Source organism: Orbicella franksi, chromosome 12, assembly GCF_964199315.1.
Source record: "Orbicella franksi chromosome 12, jaOrbFran1.1, whole genome shotgun sequence".
NCBI lineage: Eukaryota > Metazoa > Cnidaria > Anthozoa > Scleractinia > Merulinidae > Orbicella > Orbicella franksi.
The window spans coordinates 3,240,946-3,257,500 of record NC_138156.1 but is presented as its reverse complement, the minus strand read 5'-3'; the positions used below and the strand labels follow the sequence as shown (position 1 = coordinate 3,257,500).

The following is a 16,555-nucleotide window of genomic DNA, read 5'->3' as shown; positions in this document are numbered from 1 at the left end:
TTCACTCAGTGAAATAGTAAGCCGTGATCCCAACAAAGCCGAGTCAAGTGTCTAATCACAAAAAGCTTAATGCGGTTATCAGTCGATTCTTCAAAACTTTACTTTGTCTTGTGCTTGAACTTTGGCATAAGCTGCTGATGATGATTACCGTACCCAAATTCGGTCAAGTGACTTGATATCTTAGACCCCGTCCACAATACTTAGTGTGAACGGTAGTTCTAACAGTAGAAATGAAGCTGCGTTTTCAAGTTCCTCCGGCATAGTGTTGGAAAGGACAGTGGACACGGCATCTGATTGGCGAATGTCGAATACTGAGGCCCCCTCTTCACTACACCGGAGGAATTTGAAAACAGAGGTTTCATTCTGAAAACGCAGCAAATGTATTCCGTCCACACTACGCCGGAGCTATTTGAAAACGCAACAATAACCGATCATACTATTTTATTTATTTATTTATTTATTTATTTATTTATTTATTCCTTCATTTATTATTTTCTCGGAGAAATTAGCTATACAGCTACTCTTGTAAATCCCAGGTGAAGTAAAGGTGATGTTATGGTGTTTTGTCATTTTGCATTTGTGTTTGAGTGAAACTCGGGCAATGGAGTCATCGATCGTTAACGAGAAGCTCCGTTTTCAAAATGTTTTCCGTCCAAACGAAAATGAGAGGCCGACGTTTCAAATTCCTCCGGTTTAAAGAGCGTTTTCGAAAAGTTCCGTTTTCGTTACGTATTAGTGTGGACGGTAGACCTAACCGTAGGAGTCAGCGTAGAAATCAGCGTAGAAATAAAATTCTCCGGCGTAGTGTGGACGTGCCCTAAATATAATGACAGGACAATAGACACGACTTCTGATTGGCTAATTCCAAATACTGACTTTGTTTCCTATCACGGGTTGTCACGAGTCGTTAGGGACGGTCGTCACGGGATTTTTGACCGTCACGGGTTATGCAAAGCTTCCTCTGGACTGCTTCATTATGTTTTTCTCTCAAAAACATAGAAAGGGCTTTTGCAAACGCTCGTCGGACGCTATAAAGATAGTAGTCTGCACCCCCGCGGGTAAACACGTGCCGTATTCGCGAAGAAGACATGGCGGACATTGATGAGCTTGTACCTCTTTTACCAGAACGAAATGTGGTCTGCTTCAATCCAAGCAGAGGTTTCAGAAAATTACTTTGATTTGGGAAAATCCATGGTACAATTCTAGTGTTTAGGTGCAGAAAATATGTTGATAAATGTGTTGAATTTTTGCAGGTCCGTTTCGTTTCTTTCTTCTTATGTTCACGTGTTTGTTAACATTTGGATCATACTTTTGTTTTGATATGCCAAGGTATGTCCCTCCATTTTATGTTACTATAAGCGTTATATATAATATATCTGAGGTTAAAATATTACATTGCATTCTGTACCTTAAATATTTTAAATTGTGAAGGACATCAGACTGTAGTTTATTGTCTGTGATATTTTTCTCCTTTGCAGTGTATTACAAACAACGTTCACAGCGGTAGGTATTTTGTATTTTTCGAGGAATTTTCGAATGCAGACTAGTGGTACAACGGTTTTAAGTGGTATGCCACGGAATATTCTACAAGTCACTGGAATTTTCTCTGTATACATACGAGCTTTAAATATACCAAGAAAATACATGTGACAAGGGGGATATTCCGTGATATACCACGAAAGAGAGCGTTGCATAAAAATAATTATAATTTTATACCATGCCATAGAAAATACGGTGGCCAACACAAGCAACATATGCATGGCACATGATGGGAAAGTTGGATGTAATACCGTCAAATATACAATGGCTTTCCTGTTTTCTGATTGGCTGCATTTTCTCTGGCATGGTATAATTAAGAAATAGAAAACATGTACCATGTAACTATTGAGTTATAGAAACACGAGTGGAAGTTTGGGAGAACAAGAAATGCTGTGGGAACACGAGCCGCAGTTCTCCTAAACTTTCACAAGTGTTTCTATAACTCGATAGAAACACAGAGAACATGTTTTCTATTTATTTTAGAAAACACAGCGACAAAAAAAAGAAAACAACCTGTTCACTTTGATCATCAAAATGTAAATTCTCTTTGCAGACACCATCGTTACATCAACAGTTCGTGCTAGTTCTGTGTTTCTATCAAGTTATAGAAACGTGTTTTTTAACCAATCAGTGCGAGTATTTTCTTAGGGCTGTTTTCTAAATGAGATTATTTATTTTCTTTTATCAACATTGGACACACCCTTTATCTTTTGATCAAAAGTGTATGCTTGTTTCATGTGATTAGTTTTAGAATGTTTTCACAGGTTTTGTTTTGTCATAACAACTCCAACATGGTGGTCCATTAGCATTCAGGACACAAAATATATGCATCTGAATCATTTCAGATGTTCACAGTTGTTATCTTTGTATGAACTGCCTTCCAGACTTAATGACTCAGGTCCCAAGGGAGACAATTATTCATGATTATTTCAAGTCCACATTGATAACAGTTAATTAACTGAAGTGAATACCCTGTTTGATTATTTTCAATTATTGTAAATTATTATTCTTATTAAGTGTTATATAGAGAGGACAATACATGGGCGCACATAGATATGGAATATCTCTTCAAGTGTTCAACTCGATATCTCATGAGTGAACATAGTGAACAGGTGAAATATAAAGTTGAACACAAGAAGAGATATTCCATATCTACAAGCAACCATGTATTATTTTGTTTATTATATAGACATATTGATAAGACGTTTATGATGATTTTCCAAAGATTTCCAACCACTTAGCAAAGAATTCCAAAGATTTGCCAAAAATTTTCTGAAGGCCACACAAACATTTCCAAACAATTTCCGAAAATTTCCAAAGATTACCAAAGATTTCTGAAGGTAACAGAAGATTGCCAATCATCCAAAAACAAACAAACGTATTATTTTATCTTTGACAGTCAATAAAACAAAATGAAATCCCAGGTTTTTTTTTCTTTGGATACCAGGAACTAACAAAGTTGCTCAAAACAAAGGCACTGGTGGAGAAGATGTATGGATGTCGAAGTTGTTAAGCATGCATGTCTGATCAATAGATTTATGTCTTTTGTTGATTTTCTGTAGCCATTACATCCCAACAGCACAGGAAACTGTACAACTGTGGATGGTGAACCAGCTGAACTTGTGAATGTCAATGGAACCAACTGTACCAGTGGTCTGGGACTGAGTGAAACTCAGTTTAATCTGCTCTACGCCATATATGCCTGGACGTAAGTAAAGCAATGATTTTACTCTGTTTATGTCTAGTTAAATTTTATCACCTACATGTAACTGCTTCTTCTTTTTTCAGAAATGTTATTGTGGTTGTTCTCGCTGGCATTCTAGTTGACAAACTGGGAAATCCAAGTATGTGTTATTAATAAATTATCTTGATACTTAAGCAATAGAGCACTTTTTCTGTGTTTACATAGCCTCATCTAAACTTTGGGGGGGGGGGTGGGGTTCAGAGAATTCAAGACAGTTATGCAAACCCTCAACTGCGTCTCAGGTTTGCATAACTTTCAAGAATTCTCCCAAGCCCTCAAGATTTTAGATTAAGCTAAGTAAACACAGAGAAAGTACTCTTACTATTGCATTTATTTCTCAAGAATATGCGCAAATCGAAAACACCACAAATGTGTTTGCATACTCTCATCTAAGCACTCCTACCGACAAATGAGAGCGCATGTGAGCTTGAGCTTTCTCCGTGTTCTCATCTGTCAGACTGTCGAAGAGTGCATCTCAGTGTCATTTCAACATGTTAATATTACTTTCATATTTTTTTTTAACATGGGGAAGTTGGAGTTATGTTGTTTTCATCCATGTGTCTGGCTGGTACATCTGTGTTTGCTATCGGCTTGTACTTCAAAGGGACATCAACTATGCTCCCACTTTTCTTACTGGGAAGAATACTTTTTGGGTAAGTTACAGTAGTTGCAGAATAGCTATAAAACAATGTTGGGGTTATGGGAAGTGCAGTGACAAAAAGGACATAACGCATTCACAAGTCAGTGGGTTTTCAGCGGGAGGGCAAGTGGTTCTCAGTGTCTGGCCAGCAAAACCTTTTTGAACTGATCATAAACTTCTTTATAAGAAAAATGTTCCTCTAGATTAAATGATCAAACCAGTTTGGTAAAATCATCCTCACAGCCAGTCAATTTGCCCGGTACACAGCCCTTAATGAAATCCCTGCGTGTGGTGACTTGGACAGCGGTTTGTGCTTGGGCCATAGGAAGATTAAGGATCAATGTTTGTGTTCTTAACAGGAAAGTTGCATGTTTCTCACGGCTAGTTCACTCCCGAATTGCTATTGTCCATGGCTCGTTTGTTCAATTTAGGAAACCCTCTCCATGCGGCCATGTGGGCGCTTTTTTTGGTGGCCTTTTTCTCCTTTCTCCGCAAGTCTAACTTAGTGGTGGATTCTCCTAGCGTGACTTCTGATAAGCTACCTTGCCACCGTGATTTCGTTTTAACCCCTGAGGGTGCCTTTTTGCAGATAACCCTAATCCCAGCAGAATTAATTAAGTTTCAAGGGGATTGGTGTAGTGACGCTTACTTAGTCTATCTTGAGATGTCCTCCACACAGAAGCTTCTCGCAGTCAACTTCATGGCTTCTAGAATTACGTAGCTTCAATTATAGTACTTTAGTTCAGGTTTTAACACGTAGTCTCATTCTCTTCCACACGCTCGCATTTACCCACCTACCTCTTCTTCATTTGGGTTTGGGCATTGGAGATTTATTGTCAATGTAGTTTGGGCTTCTTTGATTGCATGACAATAAACTCTTTTGTTGCCAAACTCTTTGTGGTCTGTGGTTAAATGTGATCAATTGGTTACATCATCACCCGGGTGATGATGGATAATTGATGCGTGATAACTATCTATTCTTTAGCATGTAGTTTGTCACGTCACGTCAGTCATTCGCTCTCAGCTCGCGGTCAATAGCTTTTGTGTACCCTAATACCCTCCCGCCCTAAGGCATTGGAGTTTTATTGTCAATGCAGTTTCGGCTTCTTTGATTGCGTGACAATAAACTCCTTTGTTGCCAAACTCTTTGTGGTCTGTGGTTAAATGTGATCGATTGGGATATAATGATTGATGGTTTTTAATGTTAGGGCACACAGCCAAAATGCTCTAAGTATCACAGTGTGATGGGCTTGCATTCCATCCTATTTAGTACAAAGATGTTGGAATTTGAATAAGCTTGTCACAAATGAAATGCTTCCTGTTGTAGTGAATGATATAAAAAGTGATTACTGTTAAATTGAGGTTAGAGTGTTTTTGTCCACAGATCTGGAACTGGTGGATTAACAGGTAAGTGGCTGTTGTCATTAATTAAACATACTTTCCCGCCCATAATTTGCTTCATGCTATAAAAACAGCATAAGCTCCTGCTTTATGGAACATTGGCCTGACGTATACTTTAGGGTGCTGTCATCAGATGGTTTTTGAAGAACTAGCTCAAACTTTTAAGGAGCAACCTCTGCTAAGTGTGCAATTATACATTTTACATGCCAGAGGAACAAGTAGAAGATTGCAGGTATTATTTGATAGTAAGTGATCTAAGCCAAGGGCAGGAGTTACATGTGAAACAGTTCTGTTGAAACATTTGTTTCTCCATTTTGTAGCAAATTTTGACTCGCATGTGTTTCAAAAGCAATTAAGATGGTTTTCACAGAACATTTGAGCAATAATGGCAAAAATTCAGTTACCAAAAAAACCTCCTGGCATGGTAATATTTTGAGTACAGTTAAGAAGAATGTATCGAGACTTAAGCTCTCAAGCTGACCCCGCGAGAGAAAATTGAACTTGAAGTTATCCATATTTCATTTAAAACAGATGTTTCGCATTAGTTAAAAACACAATAACATACGCTTTAAGCATTCTTACGAGGTTTGACATAAACTTTCTCAAGAATTCTTGAGAATTTAATCGCGGGGTCACTTAGCTAGAGAACTGAACTAAAGTGAGTTGTATTAAATAGTATTCCAAAAGTTACCGTGCTACGAGTAGATTTTTAGTAAATAATTTTTGCACTTATTGCCTGAACTTTGAGCGGAATATGTCTCAACTGCTTCTCAAAAATAACAAAATGTTTCTCATCGAAGCATTTAAAAAGTACTTTTGCTCATCTAGTTTACCCTGGCCAGTAAGCCTGGCATCGTGTTGAGGACACCATATGCATGTAGCTTATAAAGGTGTAAGGTACTAGGTAAAGTCTGCACATGAGCCAGGTGACCGATCAGCTCAGGCCGGAGCCTATCACAGTTTCTATAACATAAAGCGACTTAGGAGTATTTCTTCTCCACCTGGATGGGATGCTAGTCCATTACAGGATTACCTCCTAGCATTAAATTTGCTGGTACCTATTAAAACACCTGGATGGAGAGAGGCACTGTGAGAGTAAACTGTCTTGCCCAAGAACACAACACAATGTCCCAGCTGGCCAGGGCTCGAACCGAGACTGTTCAGTTCGGAGAGAAGCACACTAAACCATGAGGCCATCGTGCCTCCCACAATGTAGCTTATGCAGGAAGGCTTAAATAATATCTGTTTGAAAACTCATTATTGAGTGGTTCCAGGAAATGGTCACACCCACCCCAAGGAAAGTTTTGGAAATTCCACCGGGAGGACAAAGGGAGGTCTCAAAAATCAAAATTTTATAAGGAAAGTATGAACCAAAACTGGAATTTCCAAAGGGACGGGAGGGGGATGGATTCAAACCCAAAAAGTGCTCTGTGGCAGGGTTGTGAATATTTTCTGGAACAACACATCAATATTAAGCCAGTTGTTTCTCCTTAGTTGTCCAAAACAGGGTAGTTGCCATCTGGTTCAAAGGGAAGGAGCTTGCATTTGCTTTTGGATGTCTTTTGGCAGTTTCAAGACTTGTAAGTTCATTATTGTCATTGTCATCAATTGCAGCTCCTTTTGAAAGCCCTAGCTGACCTGTGGTAATAAGTTATACATCCAGTGTTATTGTTTTCATCCCATTCTAGGGAAGCGTGTTAAACTTCTTCATGACAGAAAGCTTTCGTGAAAAGTATGGTCTTCGGTGGACTTTGTGGGGAGGTAATGTATGACAATGGGAGCTATCAAGTTGTCACAGTAATAGCAATAAGAAAATCATTATTAATAAAACTGTAATATTATTATACATTCTGGCACATTTTTCAGCCATTCCTCTAGGAAACAGTAACATAAAATAAGATATGTCTGCTATTTTGGGCAAACTCTATGAACTAGCTAAATCAACATCTAGTCTCAGTGGTCTAATACCCTAGCATATATAGCTATACAGTATAGTATAAGAGTAAACAAGTCAGCATTTTGTCACTTGGAGCTTAAATTGTAGAAGTACAGCACGGACACACCACATTGATACTCCATACTCTTATCTTATTGGTCTCTCCTGTACTCTTTCCACGGATGCCTTTATCCCTAGCTAGTGTTTTCTCACCCTCCCTTTCCCTTCACCTGGCCTTCAATTCCTTTCTTTGTTTCTTTCACCTCTTGTCCTAAGGCATCCAGCAGCCCATAACTCAATATTTGCAGGGAAGTTAGTGAGATTAGATTTCTGTTTAAGTAATAATAATATTATAGTTTATAAATTACCGGTAATTTCCTATTTGGCCCTGTTTAGACTTATGTAATTGGATACTTTTGTTACATATTTTTTAGTCAGATCTACTGGTGCTTCATTGCAACAGTTAATTTATACATATTTTTCCTTTGGTGAGTGATTTCTGCATGTTTATACAGGACAATTTACAACAAGAAATACAAAAGATTTTCCAGGGGTTTGTTTGGTGATCAGGAGCACTGCCACATTAATATAATTTGGAAAAAGCTGCTGCTGAGATTGCATGTTAATTTGTTTACTCACCTGCTATGACACATCATTGCCAAAAATTTGTTTTCAATTATTGTGCTGTTTTGTGTTCATTCAGGAGCCTTTCTGTGTGGGGCTGATGTCTTTTGTGCAGTTATGATATCAATGCTGGAAGTTATTGGAATGAAACAGTTGAAGAAGGTACAGTATCTGTACTTAAGATTAACTAAGAAAGGGAATGGTCTTGAACCTGCTATGTTCTTGTTTGCTTTTTGGCCTTGACTGCATGCATGCAAAGCACTGTAAAATTAAAATATAATACATTGTTTTGCTACTACTACCTGAAGAATTAATCAATAGAAACATTTTAGTTAAGTAATTCATGCATAGTAACATAACATAATAGCTTTATTGAAGTGTCAATGTATTTAGTATTAACTACTAATTGGGGACACAACACAAAAAAAACAACAAAAACAAAAACAAAACAATAGATTTAATTTGCCCAGTCGGGACCTTCCAACAGAACTTTTTGTTTCTTCCTTTGATTCCCAGGCTCTGATCTATTAAGGACAGTATGCTTCAAACTTGGGAGGTTTTCCAGGGTCAGCAGTTAACTCTAGTTCAGTAGCATTTAGTAACTAAGAGTATTTCTGCTCCCTCCTGGATGAGACGCTGGTCTATTGCAGGTGTACAGCCCAGCATTAATTGGTATTGGTACTGTTTGTAAGGCATTCTTTCAGTCATGAAGCTCTGCAGTATATCTCTTACTAACCAAGGTTGCAAGGGACAGTACTGGGAGAATATTGACCTTCAGTTCTTTTGATGCTGAACTTACTTGTGTTTTGTCTATGACTTAAAATGTATTCCTGTGGTATAATTTATAACTATTGTATTCCAGTGGTGTAAGTAAGGAGAATTTGTTTGTTAACATGTATTTTGTTAATCACAGAAAATAGAGAAGACTGAATCAAAAAGAATGGTGAGCAATAAATTAATTTTTATTGAGATAGAGTTACTTTTTTTTCAGATTTTATATTTTTTGAAAAAATTTTTTAAAAAATAGTTCAATCAAATTGTTATTTCCTTTCCCATACCTCAGGTATCAAAAACAAATTATTTACCAATGCTTTAAAAGATATCAGAGCTTTCCATCCTTGGCATTCTATCACTGCAGCAACCTCAATAACATTCCCAAATGGCTTTTGTTAGAACCTTGTATACAGCTGTTTCAAGAATAGGAGTCCCAAAAAAGCACAAAGATAGTCTAGTGTCGTACAGTGTTCAAAGGCCCGCAATGGGCCATTATAGATGAAAGAGGATTTAGGGCAAGGCATTGATGAAACACGAAGATATTAAAAAAAAAGATATCAAAGTGGTGTTTAAAATTAATCCCAAACCTTTGTCAACAGAAAATGGTACATCACAAATTGCTTTAATTCTAAATGTTTCAATGGCACCAAGCAGAACTCTTTTTGTATTTCAGAGACTGTCAGATATCAAGCACTTGTCATCCACTTACTGGCTTCTGACATTATGTCTCATGTTCTTTTACACTGGAGTCTTACCATTCATGTCTGATGCCAGGTAACGAAAAATATTTCTAGTCTGCATATACTGCTATTTTAGGTAGCAGGAGGTACAGTGACTTCATGGTTAGTGTGCTCTCCTCCAAATCACATGTTTTTGGTTCAAGCCCTCACTTGTAATTGGGCAAGACACTTTATATTACTCTCACAGTACTTCTCTCTCCACCTGGAAGTGTAAATGGGTGCAGGTAAACTTAATGCATGGGTAGCCTTGGGATGACATCCCATCTAGGGAGTAGCGGATATACTCTCAGTCGCTTCTTGCTACAGAAACAGGAGTGCCCACCTGGCGAGCCACTTGGCTTGTATAAAGACTTAACATTTGTTTTTTAACTTTTCTAGGTAGTGAATTTTCAAGGAGAATAAGGCTTATCATGTATTATAAACATTAGTTAACAAACTTTTGTGAATAAATCCAATCTTTATCCAAAAACAATTTTATAGCATATTCCAACAGCCAAAAACCAAAAAACAAAGTGTTTTATTTTCAGCAAATTCATTTATGTGAATTACAAGGCGACATTTGACTTTACCAAGAAAGAGTCTTCATACATTGCTGGAAGTGTTTATTTTGTGTCCATGATCCTTGCTCCTGGATTGGGCTTAGTTGTGGTAAGTCAAATAGATGTAAAAACTAATTCTTTTGTGGAGATTGTTATAAAAGCAGCAGTCAGAACAGGATATACAGGGCTGTCATTAAGGGCTGTAACCCATAACACCTGTTACGACTGAGTATGCTTGATTTTCTCTGATGGTATGGGTGAAATTGCCTGTTGTTTATAGAATTCAACCAAGAATTCAAATAAGTTTGCTACGGGTTGGGAGAACAAGGCTACAGGTGACCCAAAACTTAATGACAGCCCTGATACAGATTCTGGTCTGTACTAATAATTTTATTTGTCCATACTCATTCTTTTGGATTGCTGGACTCAAAAAAGGTAGAAAATTTATAAATCATGGTACTTGCTTGTTGCTGTATAAAGAATATACCACCACTTTTTTTAAAATCACAAGCAGTTATTACATGCAAATGTATGGATGATTTATGTACTGGCCTAGCCTATTCAGTACATTCAAGTGAGTCATAGATAATTTATATTTGTGAATGGTTGCATTTTTATAAAATATAAGAAGAACCATTTTGTTTTTTTTGGAATTGTTACCAAAATCATGCTGTGTCATTTATCTACAGGATAAGTTTGGGAGGCGAGGGATTCTGATATTTCTTTGTACAACCTTGACAATCCCTGTGTATGGAATTTTGGCGTTTGCACCAAGTGTTCATCCTCTAGTTGCCACCATCTGGCTTGGCTTCACTTACTCTATAGCTGCTGTAAGTCAAAGGGCTCACAAGAGCTGTCACATTTAAGCAATAGAACACTTTTTCCGTGTTTACGTAACCTCATCTAAACACAAGTAGGGTTGGGAGAATTTGAGACAGTTATGCAAACCCAAGACGTAGTAGAGGGTTTGCATAACTTTTGAAAATTCTCCCAGCCCCTGAGTGTTCAGATGAGGCTATGTAAACATGGAAAAAGTGCTGTATTGGTTTTATTATAATAATAATAATAATAATAATAATAATAATAATAATAATAATAATAATAAAATATTTATATAGCGCCAATCCACTATTTGTCCATGGCGCTTTACATTAAATAAAAAAAATATTTAAAAAGCTGAAAAAGGGGAGGGGAAAAAAAACTTGTTTAAAAAGATATGTTTTTAAATGCCATTTAAAAATGTCAATCGAACTACTGGATCTTAGTTCAAGTGGGATCAAGTTCCATAGTCTCGGTGCCGCCACAGCAAATGCTCTCTCTCCATATGTTTTCAGTCTAGCTTTCGGGGTCGCCAGAAGGTGTTGAGAGGACGATCTTAATTTCCGTTGAGAGGTGTTGTACTTAAGTAATTCACTGATGTAGTAAGGCGCTGTTCCATTGAGAGCTTTGTAGACCAGTAGGAGAATTTTAAAAATTATATGGTAGCAAACAGGTAACCAGTGGAGTTGTTTTAGGACAGGGGTGATATGATCAAATTTCCTAGTACATGTAACAACTCGAGCTGCTGTATTTTGAATAGATTGTAATCTTGAAAGTAGATGTTTTGGAAGACCATATAGCAGTGAATTGCTGCTATCTAATTTCACAGTAACAAAGGCATGAACAACGATTTTAGCACTCTCCTCGTCAATGTACTTTCTGATTTTGGCGATATTTCTTATGTGATAATGAAAAGACTTGCAAATTGATTTTGTGTTCCTCAAAGTTAAAACACTTATCAAAAATAACGCCAAGATTACGAGCTGAAGATGATGGTACAACTGTCAAATAATTCTTAAAAATACTAGCAAATCTAAAACATCACAACCATGTTTACATACTCTCATCTAAACACACCTATCGACCCATGAGAGCGCGCATAGTAGCTCAGTTGTTATAGCTGAGCTCTGGCAGCCCAAAGGGCTGCCAATCGGAGCCCCATACTCATATAGGAAAGAAAAGGAAATGCGTGATTTGGTTTTCTCATGGTTATCATGGCTAATGGTATTGCTCGTGGGCGTGTACGCACGACGACGGCAACAGTGAAGGCGACGGAGACACGTAACATGGCGGCCATACTCCAAATAATAGGTTGACAGAGACATGCAGCCTTGGTTTACCGTGTAGTTCTTTGATATTGGACACCTGTGAAAACAAGGCATCTGCTGACCAGTATCATGTGACCATATCGCAGGCTCAAGTTTACAGCTCATCAAGGTCACGTGTTTTTTTTAAGTTGTCCGCTGACCAAGTGCTGGTTTTTGATTGGATCGGAGGCTCATGTCAGGTTAACTTGTTGAAAACAGGGCAGGATTGTTTGGAAGCCAGTTAATGCTAACCCAGGATTAAAAGTTAACCGAATTATAACTTTTTCTTCTATACAAATGTTTTTTGCTGCTTTGTTTTGTGTGTATGGTGATTATTAAAACTCAAAACAGAAGGCCAAACAATATACGGAAAACCTTACCACAAAGTTACAAAACTTAAATCAAAATTCTACCTTTTCCTGGGTTAGCTTAATCGGGCTCTGAGCTACCCGGCCAAGGAGCTACGCTTTTAGGCTGGCCTAAATCTATATGTTAATTTTTAATACAAAACAACTGATATAGCTTCTTAGTGTCAGGTAGTATTATCTATTTATTGGTTTACTTACAAGTTATGTCATACCACTGGCCTAGTGAGCCAATGGGAGGGGATGCCTAGATTTAGACTTGGGCAGGGTGTCAGTCAACTGACAGATGGCTGACAAACGGCCGACAGTTGGCCAACAGGTTTTTTGGGAGCTGATCTTCACAATTACCAAATTAACCTTACAATATATAGAGGCATGTCAGTTGTTGTCTCACATAAGGAGGAACCTTTATCCTGACACACTGTGAAGATATTGTCACAAAATCAGCCATTGGGGTTTGTTTGTGACTGTGCTGTTCTGTGGTGTGGTCAGGTTCACCATCCAGTTCTAACCCTTTTTACTGTTTCCAGTAGGGATTACATGTAGCTATATATAGACTGCTGGCGACCAGTCATATCTCTTAGGGTGTGACAAGTGTTTATCTGCAAATGCAAAAGCGAAAGACAAGAAGGGGATGATTGGTGTTTTCCAGCTCATGAGTGCAGTGCTCGTGTTTCATCCCAATCTCTTCTTGTCCAAAGCATCACACCTCTGTCTCTTGCACCTCCCACTGTCTCATTTTGAGGGAAAAATAAATTGCCTATAGCTTAATAAGAGGTTGGCTTAGTTGTCCTGGCCGATATGCATGGCAACTGAATCAGTTGCATCTTGGAATCCTGTCAATATGGTTATTCTCTACCTTGAACCTCCAGGGATGCTATGAAATGACTGCATGGAAAGTTCTTTGCAACTTAGCTCCTTTCAGAATTTTAACTCAGATGTGTTTTTTTCCCTGTAGGCATCTCTTTGGCCATCATTCCCTCTTGTCGTAGAACAGGCAACTATTGGTGAGTATGTTAAAATAATTCATTTGCCCATCAAAGAAATAGTATTATAGTTAAATTGACTGCATGAGAAATATTTTAAAAGCTCTCGGCAAACGTTTTCAACATCTTCTGGTGAATCATTCTTTGTTCCCAGTGGATTCCAACAGATTCTCCTGTTTCAACTGGCTTACACAGTTCATCTGGTTAACCTGAGTTCTGCCTGGCCACTTGGTTTTCCTGCATCAGCTGGTTCACCTGGTTTACACAGCTCACTTGGTTTACCTCGTGCTTTTTTGATTCACGTGGTCAACCTGTTTCACGTGGTTCTCTTGGTATTCCTTGGTTACGAGATCATTGAGTCTGGTGCACTTGGTTAGTCAATTTATTCGGTTGACATGATGCCCTAGGCTTGCCTTGCTCGTTTTTCCTGGTTTTCCTGGTTAACCAGGTTCACCTGGCTCACTTGTTGACCTTGTTCTCTGCATGGGATACAACGTCCTCTTAGTTCACCTAGGTCAACCTGGTTAACCCTGCTTTCCTGGTTAAACTGGTTGATTTCGGTTACCTGGTTTTCTTGGCTTACGTGGTTGCCCGGTTCAGGTGGTTCAGCCCTGTTTTTTATTTAATACACACCTCTTACATATACAATTTACATTACATTGGCTAATACAAAAGACGTAATACAGCTAGGGAGGTTCAGCTTGTTTACCTGGTTTACAGCGAATTGACTTTGTTAACCTGTTTCTTCTGTTTCACGTGGTTTAGCTTTTCCAGTTCGTTCACTTGTTTCACCTGGTTGTCGTTAAGTTGTTCACCGCGTGGCTCACTTAGTTCAGTTGATTTACTAGCAAGTTGGTCCTGCTTGTTGACTTGCATGTTTTAGGTGGTTCGTCTGGTGTACTTGTTGTTCTTGATTCACTTGGTTCGTGGGGTTTATCTGTGCTCTAACTACAGTATTTTTTTTTTCTCCTCAAGGAACTGCTATAGGGATAACGTGCTCTTTTCAGATGATCGGTGTGGGGATAACAAACATCATTGTTGGAAAAATGCTTGATCTTATAACGTAAATGTCATTCATCCCGTTGTCCTGCGCTTTCACAATCTCTTGCATTTTATGAGCAATCTGAGAAATAGATTGTTAAGTTCACAGTTATTTTTCATTTACTTCTTTTCTCCAGATCTGTGCACAAGTGGAAGTACGTTATGATTTTTCTCTTGGGTAATACTTTGACCTCTGTTGTCTTGGCTGTTTTGGTAAACATCAATGACAGAAGAAAGGTGAGATTCATTGATTTGTTTTTTGGTTTGTTTTCATTCATCCTTCTAGGACTGTGTCGACATGAGCTTGAAAAGTATATTTCCTATCCCTATATCAAGGAATGGTAGTAATTTTAGCGTTATTTACCTGATTCATTGAGTCTCTTGGAATGAACTGCTTGTGCAGTTTAGCTATCCAAAGAGGTAATTAATGGCTACTCAAATACTGCGAGCCCCCCCAGGATGAAATGCTTGATTATTACAGGTTACCCTCAGTTTCGGGGGGAGGTGGTACCCCTCATATAGACTATATAGGCCCAAAGGGTATAGCGTTTTGCCGTTTTGGTCAGAAATGGGTATCGAGAAGTTGGGTATCGAGAAATTGGGTATGTTTTTTAGAAGAAGCTATCCTACCTAATAAAAGCACTTACATCGTCTTAACATTTGTGTGAACTAAGGAACAAATTATAACGCAGTCTGAGACAGGGTATCGATTTAAGGGTCAGGTCTTAAATAGGGTATCGAACTTTTGGTCAGGTCATAAATAGGATAGAGAAAATCGCAGATTTTGATCTTTAGTAGGGTAAGGGTTTTGGGAAGTGAGCCGCACACCCCTACCCAATTTTTCTGGTGGTACCTCCCCCCCCCCTCCCTTCGCCCTCGGGCCCTCAGTATTTCTGACTGTCTCAACATTTGGAGCTGTGCTCATCGATATGGCATGGAGGGAGGCATAATGTGTCTTGTTAGTCAACGTCAAGCCTGGGCTAAGACTTTTCCACAGGCCGAGCTGTGAAAGCCGAAATCGAAAAATGCGAGAAAAGTGTCCGTGACGTCCAAACCTTGTTCGCTGGTTCGTCCTACGCACATGGACTTCATACAACCGCGATGGACTTGGAAAGAGTCTAGCCACCAGTAGTTTCCAGAATAAAATATTGAAACCTGTTAACATGTGTGTTTTGTTTTTGTTTCTAGGGTGGGATTTTAAATCGATCTTCAAGAAATAAAGACGATGCCTGAAGCTTTCACGAGTAGGCGAATTTGATTTTTAAGATTATACGCTTTGGTGATATAGTTAAAAGTAGCTTTTAGATATAAAGCTTTTTTTCTCCTAAGAAATTTAAAGAACAGCATTAGCCATTGCCAACTTATTTAATTCCCACAGTGAACCCTCACTTGGCAAAGTCTTTTGTTTATTTTACGGCTGCCTCGACTTTGTCTCGGTAAATATTCACCTATGTTGTTCACAAAAACTCAGAACCAAGAGAGTTGTCTAGGAAACAAGTCTTGTTGGCAAAACTTACATAGTTCTCAACGCCTTGTTTTGGAGTATTTTGATTTTCAAAAAACATTTTCAAAGACCTTATTAACAAAACTTGTTTGGTAAATGTGATGACCATGATTTCTAAATGAATGTTCCTTGGAAGTTACTGTCCTCTCCACGGCACTAAATGTTTTCCTTTTTCTTTCTTTTTCATTCGTTTTCTTTTCCAGGCAATGTGATAGGCCTTCTAAAGCTGTATTTATAAATGGTTACTTGGGGTGCTTTTCGCTATGCTGGACCGACCGGCCAGAGATCAGCGGGACTAACCAGAGAAAAATGGACCGACATTTTCCGATCAAACCGGGCCAGCAGAGAGGAATGGCTCTTACTATTTTCTATTCCTTTCCCTAATCCCTCATATAAATGAAAAGTAGGGCAACGAACTGGTTTGCCATTTTGGAACCGCAAATTTCGTTCCGACTATCCGACCGAAATGGTCCACCTCCAGAGATAGTCCCAAGACGGACGTTCCATTTCACTTCTGACCGAAATTTGCGGAATTTTTGGCACAAAACCGAAACCGTAACCTAATTTCATTAGCAAAACCAATTCAGATGTATATG

The 16,555-nt window shown here is 38.4% G+C and overlaps 1 protein-coding gene across 1 annotated transcript in view; it reads left to right on the top strand.

Annotated features, from left to right (window-relative positions):
* The window catches only part of LOC145464573 (lysosomal dipeptide transporter MFSD1-like), a 16,769-nt gene extending 518 nt beyond the window's left edge, over positions 1 to 16,251 (top strand). The window contains exons 1-19 of the mRNA XM_081448507.1: positions 1 to 1,158; positions 1,254 to 1,329; positions 1,479 to 1,503; positions 3,102 to 3,247; positions 3,328 to 3,383; positions 3,816 to 3,936; positions 5,308 to 5,330; positions 6,819 to 6,904; positions 7,013 to 7,085; positions 7,964 to 8,046; positions 8,798 to 8,827; positions 9,332 to 9,432; positions 9,926 to 10,046; positions 10,627 to 10,767; positions 13,387 to 13,435; positions 14,390 to 14,477; positions 14,593 to 14,692; positions 15,644 to 15,699; positions 16,163 to 16,251. The exon at positions 1 to 1,158 is cut by the window's left edge and continues 518 nt beyond it. Of these exons, the coding sequence (XP_081304633.1) occupies positions 1,089 to 1,158; positions 1,254 to 1,329; positions 1,479 to 1,503; positions 3,102 to 3,247; positions 3,328 to 3,383; positions 3,816 to 3,936; positions 5,308 to 5,330; positions 6,819 to 6,904; positions 7,013 to 7,085; positions 7,964 to 8,046; positions 8,798 to 8,827; positions 9,332 to 9,432; positions 9,926 to 10,046; positions 10,627 to 10,767; positions 13,387 to 13,435; positions 14,390 to 14,477; positions 14,593 to 14,692; positions 15,644 to 15,688 (1,434 nt within the window). The 5' untranslated portion in view covers positions 1 to 1,088 and the 3' untranslated portion in view covers positions 15,689 to 15,699; positions 16,163 to 16,251. The remainder of the gene's footprint in view (positions 1,159 to 1,253; positions 1,330 to 1,478; positions 1,504 to 3,101; positions 3,248 to 3,327; positions 3,384 to 3,815; positions 3,937 to 5,307; positions 5,331 to 6,818; positions 6,905 to 7,012; positions 7,086 to 7,963; positions 8,047 to 8,797; positions 8,828 to 9,331; positions 9,433 to 9,925; positions 10,047 to 10,626; positions 10,768 to 13,386; positions 13,436 to 14,389; positions 14,478 to 14,592; positions 14,693 to 15,643; positions 15,700 to 16,162) is intronic.
* Positions 16,252 to 16,555: the final 304 nt, after the last annotated feature.